The 12,588-nt window shown below is 32.9% G+C and overlaps 1 protein-coding gene across 1 annotated transcript in view; it reads right to left on the bottom strand.

Moving 5' to 3' along the window:
- Positions 1–12,588, bottom strand: part of ATRNL1 (attractin-like 1) — an 834,587-nt gene that overhangs the window by 770,554 nt on the left and 51,445 nt on the right. Inside the window, exons 6-7 of the mRNA XM_011927827.1 lie at positions 6,600–6,774; positions 1,246–1,333 (exon numbers count right to left, since the gene is read on the bottom strand). Coding sequence (XP_011783217.1) covers positions 1,246–1,333; positions 6,600–6,774 — 263 coding nt within the window. The remainder of the gene's footprint in view (positions 1–1,245; positions 1,334–6,599; positions 6,775–12,588) is intronic.

Consider the following 12,588-nt stretch of genomic DNA (forward strand, 5'->3'; position numbering starts at 1 on the left):
AACCTGCACGTTATGCACATGTACCCTAGAACTTAAAGTATAATAAAAAAATAAAATAAAAAAAAAAAAAAAGAAATCATATTCTGATAAAGTGTTAATATCATAATATATAAAGAGCTCCTCCAACTCAACAACCAAACAAAACAACCCAATTCAAAACTGACAAAAGACCTGAATAGACATTTTTCCAAAGAGGATATACAAATAGCCAATAAGCACTTGAAAACATGTTTAACATCATTAATCGTTAGAGAAATGCAAATCAAAATCACAGTGAGATATTCGTTAGGTCGATTATCAAAAAAACAAAAACAGAAAATAACAAGTGTTGACAAGGCTGTGGACAAACTGGAACCCCTGTGCACTACTGGTGGAAATTTAAGATGATGCAGTCATAGTGAAACACACTATGGCAGTGCTAAAAAAAAAAAATTAAACATAGAATTACCATATGATTTAGAAATTCCACTTCTGGGTATACACCAAAAAAAAATGAAAACAGAGACTCATATAGTTGTACACACATGTTCATAGAAACATTATTCACAATGACCAAAAGATGGAAGCTATCTAAGTGTCCATCAACAGATGGATAGATAAACAAAATGTGGTATATACACATAATGGAATATTTATTCAGCTTTAAAAGGAAGGACATTCTGACACATGATACAACATGGATGATCCTTGAAGACAGTGTGCTAAGGGAAACAAATCAGTCATAAAAGGACAAATAATGTACGATCCCATTTACATGAGGTACCTAGAGCAGTTAAATTCACAGAGACAGAAAAGTAGATGGGTCGTTTCAAGAGGATAAGGGAAGAGGGGAATGAGAAGTTATTGCTTCAGTTTTGCAAGACGAAGTGTTCTGAAGATAATGGTGGCCATGGTTACACAACAACGTCAATGTACTTAATGCCACTGAACTCTATACTTAAAAATAGTTAAAATGATAAATTTTATGTTACATGTATTTCGCCATAATTTTTTAAGTGATTGACTAGGCATAAAGTAATAGACAAAAACACAATCTTCATTTCTTTACATGTCATGTGGGGATTGTTCTAAAATCTATTCTTTTACTAAAAGCATAAGAGTATGTGGTATCTCAAGTTATTATGACCCATATAATCCATTGTTCTCATTAAATGTTTGAAATAAATCTGAGATTTAGTATTTTTTACCCTCTAGTAAACTATCAAAAACAAAATCTGATTAAAATTTAAAAAGCAGGAGCCATACCTGATATAAAGCAAGAGAGTGTCCATATCTCTGGAGAGGTCCCCTTGATAGAGTTCCTACATTCCATATACTGCTTTCTAAATTGTAACTAAAAGCAAGAAAAGAAAATAACTTCATAAGCTAAGATTCATTTTTGTTTTTTTAATTTTCACATGCTTTTTATTCACTTGTGTCCAAGTACTCATTAAATTGAAAGAGTTACAACTAATAGATTCATAATTTATGTGCCGTATTAGAAATTTTTAATAAAGACTCATTCAAGATATACCTACACTAAATTAGGATTCAATCTCCTAAATGTATAATATACATTAACTTGACTAGGATATTTATTACTGGAATTAATCGTCCAACTGCCTTTAATAATTTCAATCAATTAAGCTAAACAATAGTGAACTGACTGTATTTTTTAATTTTTTTTCTTAAAGCCAGATTTCCTTCTTGGAAACAGCTGAAAATTCTCTCCATTTGTTTTAGGTATTTATTTTTATTCCTTTTTTTTTTTTAGTTGGCCTGATACTTATAAAAATTTTTTAATGATAAATTTAAGTTGTACATATATGGTATACATGATATTTTGATATATGTATAGAATGTGTAATGATCAAATCAGGATAATTAGAATATCTATTACCTTAAACATTTATCTATTCTTTGTGTTGGGAGCATAACATTTCTTCTCTTCTAGCTATTTTGAAATACATAATAAATTGTTAACTATAATTTCCCTACTTTACTATCTAATACTGGAAGTTATTCCTTCTATCTAATTGCTTTTTGGTACTCATTAACCAACTTCTCTTTGTCTCCTTCTCCCCGCTTCCCTTCTCATGCCGTGGTAACCACTATTCTACTCTCCACCTATATGAAATCAACTTTTACAGCTCTGACATTTGAGTGAAGACATGCAATATTTGTCTCTCTGTGCCTGGTTTATTTCACTTAAAATGACTTCCAGTTCCATCCATATTGCGGCAAATACAAGATTTCATTTGGAGGGGGCTAAATAATATTCCACATTTGCTTTATCAATTTATCAGTTGATGGACACATGTTGATTCCATATTATGGCTATTGTAAATAGTGCTGCAATAAACATGGGAGTGCAGATATCACTTTGATATACTGATTTACTTTCTTTTGGCTACATATCTAGCAGTGGGTTTGCTGGATCATATAGTAATTCTATTTTCAGTTTGAGGAACCTCTGCACTGTTTACCATAATGACTGTGCTACTTTACATACCCACACACTTATCTTAGCATTATATAAATTAACCAATAAGCATCTATTTCCTATGCACAAATATAGCTTGTTTACTGATTTTTTTAAGATTGCATAAAATGAATTTGGTAGTATAGAAGCTCCCATAAAAATAAGTTACGGTTGGATTATGTAACATAAAAAGAAAATTTGTATTTTTTCCTACTGGTGTAATACATATGAAAACAGAAGTCCCAAACTATGAATCTCAAATGCTTATATTCTATGCTCAAATCTCCTCCATTTGCTAAAATATACAAAAGGAAGCATCCAGCCAAGAAATAGGGGCCTGTTTTAAGTTAAGAAGCTTGCTATCAATTGTTATCTCCCCACTTCTCTTTCTTCCTTCAATGAATTAGGAAAGGCAAGGAAGTGCCCAAGTGACCCTTCAAAAGAAAGGTAAAGGTTACCAAATTTGTCTGCAGCATTGTTTATTTCCTACCTTGGAGTTGTAAAATAAATGTGTATGATACAAATGAGGAAATATAATCAGAACACAACTTCCACAGATTCACACTAGTCCACCCATCTACCAATATCTGCAGCCAACACATTGCCTTCCTAGTTATCATAAATTAGGGCTGTACAAACTATTTCTGTAAAGGGCCAGACAGCAAATATTTTAGGCTTTGTGGGCCACAACAGTCTCACATATTCTTCATTTTTTCATAGCCCATTAAAAGTACAAAATTCAGGCCAGGCATGGTAGCTCACACCTCAAATCGCAGCACTTTGGGAAGCCAAAGCGGGAGGATCACTTGAGCACTGGAGTTAGAGACTAGCCAGGGCAATATAGCGAGACCCCGCCTCTACAAAAAAATTTAAAAATCAGCCAGGCATGATGGCGCGTGCCTGTAATCCCAGCTACTCAGCAGGCTGAGGTGGGAGGATCACCTGAGCCCAGGAGGTCAAGGCTACAGTGAGCCATGATCACGCCACTGCACTCCAGTCTGGGTGACAGAGCAAGACCCTGTCTCAAATAAAAGAAAAAAAAGCAAAAACTAAAAATGCTAAGAAAAAATTCTTAGCTTCCAGGCCCTGAGCCCCTACTCTGCAGTTTGATGAGCCCAAGAATAGCAAGTGATTCTTCTTCCTTGAGCACGAGATCTCTTTCCCACATCACCATGTTTTGTCTTACTAGATCTTTGCCATCGGCACACAAGCATGGTGTTATAAACCATTAATAATAAAAGAAAAAACTCTTGACCACACTCTCCCTTAAGCTACTCTCCCATTTCTTTATTACCTCCATCCCCACCCCACTTTCCATTCTGTCTGAAACTAACTCTAGACATGGTTTTAACCCCACCACTCCAGTAAAACTGCTTTTGTTAAGGTCAATTTCCTCATGCTAAATCCATGACCAGTTTTCAGTCTTCATTTTCCTTGACCTGGATAATCGTCAGCATTTGACATTATTAATTATTCCTTAATCCTCACATACTGTCTTTCCTTGCCTTTGAAGATACTGTACTCCAGGTTTTCCTATCTCACCAGTCATTCTTTTTCAGTCTCCTTTGATGGCTTCCCCTGTTCCCCACAACCTCTTAGTGATGTGCTGCCTCAGGCTCAGTTCCTGGTCCTTTTCTCTACCTAGAATGCATTCCCTTGATAATTTAATCTTAACTCAAATCCTGTTTCTACTCTTCCTCCTAATCCCCAGTATATCATCAATAAACAGCCATGGTAACACTTTTAAAGTAGGGATCAACACATGCTCAAAACCCTCCCACGACTCCCAAAAGATGTACAACATCCTACATGATCTGTATCTCTCCTCTGTTATCACTCTAATTTAATGTATCCCTCTCATATATTCCATGCAAATTGCATGGGCCTAATTGTCGTTCCTCAAACAACTCAAGGAGTTCCTATCTTAAGTCTTTGATCTGGCTCTTTTCTGTGCCTACAAATAACCGCAATCCCCTGATCTCCTTCAAGTTTTTGCTCAGTTCTCACCTTTGTTATGAAGCCTACCTTAACTATTACATTGATAATTGCAACTCCCTCTTCTTTGGCACTCCTGCTTTACCTACCCCTACTATTCTATCTATATCTATCCATTCATCCATCCCATCTATGTCTCTATATGTATATATGTTCATATCTATAAATTATTTTGGTAATTTTTTTTTTTTTGGTCATTGCCAGCCTTTCCTCACTAACTTTACAAAAACAGGGGCATTTATTATATCCAATGATATATCCCAAGCATCAAGCACGTAGTGTTTTCAAAAGTTTGCTATCCTCATGAATACATGTTAATTTTCATTAATGTTAATGTATATATATTCTGTAAAAGTCTTTCTAATTTAATAGACACTAACACAGACCTTTCATATTTAGTGAACAATTTGTCTTAAAATGTAACATTTCCACCCCAATTAAATTCCACTATAGAAGATGATTAAATCAAGTTATGACTGATCCTATCACTTCTGAAAGCTGTTATCCTTACCTACAATTGAACTACATTCAGAATGATGAAAAGTATTCTCTAACCTGTGAAAACAGCAACACAATTATTCTACTCTGATACCTCATTTGTTTATATAAACAAATCTATATAAACACTGCAACCAAAATACCCAGATTTCAGACCAAAAAAAGGTTGGCTTAAATAGTTTATCTGGTTCCAATGGAAAATATACAAATTTAAAAGAATATCAAATAATATTCATCATTTAATTTTCAATATGCTACTCATCTTGCAAAGAACACAAACTTAAAATTTACAAACTTCCTTGTTGACAATTTTGCTCTTTGTCTTCACAAACTCAGCTTTGGAAATATCACAATTTAATTCAAAGTTCAACTCTACTTTCATAGACTTTTCATTTTCTTTAAACATGGTTAATTCCCTTTTAATTTTTACATTTAAATATCATTATTTCTTCAGGTTTTTATCTTAACAATTCATTTTAATCCCACCAACTCTCTTTCAATTCTTCCTTCTGTATTTTATTCTTCATATGTTAAAAAATTCTAATTCGTCACTTAAACACTTACATAAAACTCCCCCCTTCTCTCCAGAATTTATTCGATTTTCTAATTTAATTCCAGTCACATTCAATCATAGTTTTAAAGCAATCTCCTCTTAGAGAATTTCTAAAATGTTCCTAATTACAAGGGTTAATATATTCAGTGGTTAGGGTTGGCAGATAAAATACAAGATACCCAGTTAAATTTGAATTCAGATAAACAATAAACAATTTTTTTGTTAAAGCATGACCCGTGCAAAATTTGTAAAAAACAAAAATACACATACAGCAAAAGCGCCTTCTTATACTAAAAATGTACTTGTTTTTTTATCTGAAATTCAAGTTTAACTGGGTATCCTGTATATTTATCTACTAAATCTGGCAGTCCTATTGGGTATACACCATTACGGTATACTGTCCAGGGCAAGTTTTGATTGTTTGTTGCCCAAGCTATTCGTTGTTACATAACACGAACACTACCCCTGGAAAGAACATTAAACATCAAATGATTCTCCGTATTACCTTTTTTCTTCTATTACTAAACAGTTCATAAAAAATAATCATTAGCTGAAAAAGAAATCAGATAAAGCTGCCATCTATATGATTCCCCTTATCCAATCATGCAGAGAACAGTCTGTTGAGCCAACAGTAAATCAATCATCTCTCTCATAATACCAGAACTGTTCCCCCAGTGAAAGCTTGTAAAGTACATACAAAGTAAAAGTTCAGGTAAATTAAAATTTACAGAACAAATTGAGAAGATTTTTTTATATGTGATTATAGTTCATTTAAAAAAAAGATGGCATGATTCATTTTATCCATTAGAGGCAAGGCCTGCCTGTATTTGAAGTTAATACTTTCTTACTCAGAATTTATTAAAAGCACTCTAGAGAGGTAATAACATTTCTATATGAAGCAAACTTCTATGTACAAAGACAAATCTTTAGCTATGGACATATTGAGTTCATATATTCACAAATCAGTCTCATTAGCAAATAGATACTACCACAAAAATAACCACTTTTACACTTGGACAACTTTTTTAAAAAAGACATTTTGGATAAAAATCCAGCTTAAAAAATAGCAAGAATCTGAAAATAAATACTTACTTTAAGACCATTTGAAAAGAACTGTAGTTAAAAGTATATCCACCAATCACCCACATAAATTTCCCATGTAAAACTGCTTTATGTGAAGCCCGACCTACAGAAGGACTGAAGGGTTTAACATTTGGCAGAATCCAGTAAGACTCAGTAGAGGGAACATTCAAAGAACAATCAGGACCTATTAAAAAAAAAATCAAACAACACACTAGATTAAACGAAGCCCTCAGATTATAGAAATACAATATATAGATTAAGAGAATTTAAGAATTCAATGTTTATCATATTAACAAATATAACATATATATAATAAACTATCTGAAATATAATTTACAAGAGTAATACAGCAAATGTAACGCTTGGAGGCAAAAAAAGTCATATACTCACAATCGGACTTGGATGTTCAAATAAATTTCACAATTTTAAAGAATTATTTAAATAATATAAAATTCAGATTTACTTTAGCATGCTACAAGAGTATTAAAATAGAAAACAGTGTACTCAAATATCAGTTCTGTCAGGCAAGTATGTTTACCTCTTTCATCATCAAGCCTCCATCTACAGAAATGGATATGATAATCTACTACCAAGGGTTATAATAAATATTTATTTTTTTTAATAGTGGAAGTAAAAGCATTTAAAAATTAAAGTTTAAAAATTATTAACTATTGGCCGGGCGCAGTGGCTCAAGCCTGTAATCCCAGCACTTTGGGAGGCCGAGACTGGCGGATCACGAGGTCAGGAGTTCGAGACCATCCTGGCTAACATGGTGAAACCCCGTCTCTACTAAAAAATACAAAAAAGCTAGCTGGGCGAGGTGGCGGGCGCCTGTAGTCCCAGCTACTCGGGAGGCTGAGGCAGGAGAATGGTGTAAACCTGGAAGGCGGAGCTTGCAGTGAGCTGAGATCCGGCCACTGCACTCCAGCCTGGGCAACAGAGCGAGACTCTGTCTCAAAAAAAAAAAAATTATTAACTATTAAACAAATATAAACACACCGATTAAATTTTTCCTAGCATTATTAAGAACAGTCAAAGTCTGCTTCAGTAGAGAGTCCTCAAAAAGAAAAATATATTATCTACCATAAAATAAAAATTATGCATGAGATAAAAATTATTAAATTAGTGCAGAATAATTTCAAATCCTATGAAATTGAAAACACAGCCTTTTTCCTATCCATATTCATTATGTTACTTATAAGTCTTGGCTTCCTCATCAGTGTTTCTCAAACATAATGGAAGGAATCCTCCTAAAAGGAACATATTTTCATCAAACTTTAGGGCTCACAAATTATTTTAATCATGATGAAACTAAAAAATTCTCAAATACTAGACATAAACTCCTATGGTTAAATTTCTTTTATAAGCACAAAACCAACACACATTTATAAATTATATATAAGCAAATTTATAAAACTAATATTTACTGAATACGATAAATGATACTGTTTTGCTTAAAGTAAATAATGGGTCCCAAGTTAAAAATGATACTAATTCTCACAGCGCCTTTTTTACATCATTTTAGCACACCTACGTTATTCTGACAACATAACTCTCCCACCATTTTTCTTCAACCCACTTTTTACAAATCTTTTAAATTCATATACTATGGCATATAATCATTTACCCTTCACTTGTCACAAAAGTATTAGTACACTTCAGTTGTATTGTTTTTAGCCTACAATAATTAAAGGGATACTTAATCCCAACTTTAAACCATCAACACAACTTCTGGCATTACAATACAGTGGTAGTACTCAATTAAGAGATCAGACAGTGAATCTTCAATTTGCTTATATCAAAAGTTTTAGATTATCATTTAATAACAAAATTTTAAAACTCCCAAGCAGAGTCTGATTTAAGAAATATTGGCCCATAAAGTTTTCATTTCTTCATTTGTTCACTCACCCAGGTATTAGTTGATTCATCTTCAAGATTTTTTTCAATGCTTACATTGTATAGATCTGCATTTTTCAGGTACAAACTAGGAAGTATCTCAGATTATCTCTTTGATAATGATAATATTTTAAATCAGCTATAGAAAACTATTATTTCTGAGTGAGAAAAGACTATGAACTATTCATTAGTAATTAGAGATATTAAAGGAACTTTTTAAATTTAACTACTGTAACTCAGAAATCATTTAATGGTTTTATTAAAACACAGCCATGTTCATTCAGTTAAGTATTGCCTATGGCTGCTTTAGCAGAGCTGAGTGGCTGCAACAGAGCCATGTAACTTGCAACGTAAAAAATATTTACTACCTGGCCTTTTACAGAAAAGTCTGCCAACCTATAATTTAACTGAAAAGACATGAAATCATATAGAAATTATATATAATGCATCTATTGATATAAATTTTGTATCTATTTTCATAAAAGGAAATATAGATTTATTTTAACATGTAAGTCAGTTATACCAAAGCAAATAGAGTAAAATGTTAATAGGTGAATCTGGGAAAGGGCATTCAGATAGTCTTTGTACTATTCTTATTCTTGTATAATAACTTTTCTAAAACTTTAAAATTATTTCTAAATAAAACATTAAAAACAGGCCACCACCCAAAGGCACAGAGTTGAAAGCAGTCAAGTAATATATGGGTATCACTTGGAAAAGAGTTTGATAGAGAACGATGGCATGAAAAAATCTTGAAAATTGGGTATATTTTTAAATCACCAATATATTTATCAAACCTGCATTAAAGCAAAATACTGCAGAGCAAGTTTCCAGTAGGCTGAATAAAGGTATCCAGGTCTTAATCACCTGAAGCTTTGGATTTTACCTTATATGGCAAAAGGAATTTTACAGATGTATTAAATTAAGGATTTTGAAATTTGGGAGAGATTATCGTGGATTATCTAAATTCGCTGTAAATATAATTACAGGTGTCCTTATAAGAGAGGGAGATTTGACTGCAGAAGGAAGCAATGTGACTATCAAAGCAAGATGCTGTACTCCTGGATTTGAAGATAGAGGAAGAGGCAAGAAGACAAAGAATGCAGGGAATGCAGTTCCAGGAGCTGGAAAAAAAAATCAAAGAAACAGATAATCTCCTTTACCTTCCAAAGGAGGTACAACCCTGCTAAGACCTTTATTTTGGCCCAGTGAAACTGATTTCCGATTTGTGACCTCCAGAATGGTAAGGGATTAACAAATCTATTTTGTTTTAAGATACCAAATTTGTGATAATTTGTTACAGCATCTGTAAAATACCAACACTAATAATTAAATTTATTTAATTTAACAAAATATTGCTATTTAATACAGAAAATAAGCTTCTAATGATTTCAATTCTGTACTCTAAAATACTTAATTTTCCACACAAAAAAAGAAAATAATCAAAATTCTTCCTATCTTTGCTACTAGTAAATTTTATGTAACTTGTGGAAACTACTAGAAGAAATGGTCTGTAGCCCAATCTATATGTTGTCGTTATTTTACTCTAAATTAATCCGTTTATAAATAGAACGATGATATTTATAAATATAACTCAAACATTTAAAAAATTAAATGTCTTAATTTGAAGCTTTCTGTATTCTATAACCAAAATGACTTAAAATGTAAATTAATAAACTGAATATTAACTTAAAACACAACCACACGAAGACTTCCCCAGCCATTAAATATCTAATACTAATATCTACACTTAAGGCCATCTAAGCAAGACTCCTCTTCTTTTAATTTTATTTCTGCTACTGAACAATTATACACATTTATGGTCTACATGTGATATTCTGATACAAGTATACAATGTGTAATGACCAAAACAAGGTAATTAGGATATCTATTGCCTCAAACACACTTGTGCTGTAAACATTCCAAATATTCTAGCTATGAAATATATAATAAATTATTAACTATAGTCACCCCACTGTGTTATTGAACACTAGAATGTATTCCCTCTGTCTGACTATATTTTTGTGCCCATTAACCAACCTCTTGTCATCCCTCTCTCCCCGAAACCTTTCCCAGCCTCTGGTAACCATCATTCTACTCTATCTCCACGACATCAACTTTTTTAGCTCCCACACATGAATAAGAACATGCCATATGTGCAAGACTCTTTTTTTATAAAAATATATCCATGAAAAACCTTCTACTACTTCATACTTTAGTATCTCATGCAACATCTCCCCATAACTCTCTCTGCATTACTTTTCTCAATCAATATAGCAACTTCTCAAGGTAGTATATCTCAGCTATTTTTTAAAGGGTGTAATAAACAAATTCACCTTATAGTACATTTTAATAAAGAATCTTCTCCACAGGTTATGTATAGTTTTAAAAAACCAAAGAGTATAAATGAATTTCTAACACTATAACTTTAAGCGTTAGTGTCGAGCTGCTGAGAGATTTTTGAAGGGAAAAAGCTACTACATAATCAGACAGAGTAGAATTGTACTCTGATATATCCCAAATGTATATGTCCAGCCCCACCATCTCTCATGAATTCAAACTACTACTTGCCATTTCCACTTGGATATCCATAGAGGGTCATCTCAAACTTTACATATGTAAAACTAAAACCTTGATCGTTTCCTCCCAAACCGATTCCTTCACCAGTGTTTGCCATTTGAGTAAACGGCACTTCTATCCATCCAGCTGCTCAGGGCAAAAATTTTGGTGCCATTCTTAAGTTGCCTCTTTCTCCAACACCCCATACAAGCAACCCACAAACAGACTGAATATTAATTAGGTATGCAGGGATTACAATATTTCCACATGTTAATGTATAAATGTTTCAATGATTGTTGGTAAGTAGATGTACCTCAGCAACCCAAGTATCAGCCTTGCTGTCCCAGTTCCCCTGACTCCTCACTTGAGATGATTCAGACTTCCCTACAATAGATAACTAGAGGGGTAATGTCTGGCACAACATGGCTCATCAAGATCTTACTCTAGTCCAATGGCCACAATCCATTTTGATTGATGTCTGGTCTGTACCTTACTAATTATAAGCATTTTTAAATTCTAGCACCCCACCATACCCCAACCACTGATCCCTTTCTCTACAACTACCATTTCAGTCCAAGTCCACTCTCACCTGGACTACTGCAATAGACTACAAACTGGTCTTCTTATTTCCATTCTTATCCCTTTCCTATAACATTCAACTATCCAGAATGCAACCAGAATGATTAAAAACATAATTATACTCCTATCATTCCCCTACTAATAATCCTTCAGTGACTTCCCATCATATTAAAATACAATGAAAAGTACTTAACATAGTCAACAATTACTACATGATTAGCCTCAGTATACACTTACAGAATCAATCAATCAATGGATGGATGGATGAATGAAAAGCACCTTAAGCTGTAAAGGAGTAACATCATGAGCTATGCAGTCAAATCTAGCTTTCCTACTTACTAGCTGTGAAACCTTGGACAAAGTTACTTAATTTCTCTAAGCTTCAGTTTAATTGTGGAACTTCCACCTAGAATATACAATTTTTCTAAAGATAAAATGAGATTCTATGTAAAATGCTTAATATGTAATACTATAATAAATGCTTCGTAACAGTAACCTTATCGTTATTATTAAGACAACCTTCTCATTTTATATACAAAGAAATTAAGTATAATTAAGTCCCATATATAAATAGTAACCTTGATTGTAAACAAATTAAACCTTCCACTTAAAAGACACAGACTGGCTGAATGGATTTTTAAAAAAGAAAAACAAAGAAAAACATGATCCAACTGCAGGAAACTTGTATAGCCTGTAACGATGTATAGAGGCTGAAAATAAAGGGATAGAAAAAAATCCATTAAAACAGAAACTAGAAATGAGCAAGAGTAACTCTACTTAGATAAAACAGGTGTTAAGCCAAAAACGATAAAGAGAGACAAAGAAGGTCATTTTATAATGATAGAGGGATCAATTCAGCAAAAGGATATAACAATTCTAAACAAATACATAGCCATCACTGGAGCACTTACACATATAATGTAAATATTATTAAATTTAAAGGGAGAAATTAATAACTTTAAAG

Source organism: Colobus angolensis, unplaced genomic scaffold (genome assembly GCF_000951035.1).
Source record: "Colobus angolensis palliatus isolate OR3802 unplaced genomic scaffold, Cang.pa_1.0 Scaffold75, whole genome shotgun sequence".
Lineage (NCBI taxonomy): Eukaryota > Metazoa > Chordata > Mammalia > Primates > Cercopithecidae > Colobus > Colobus angolensis.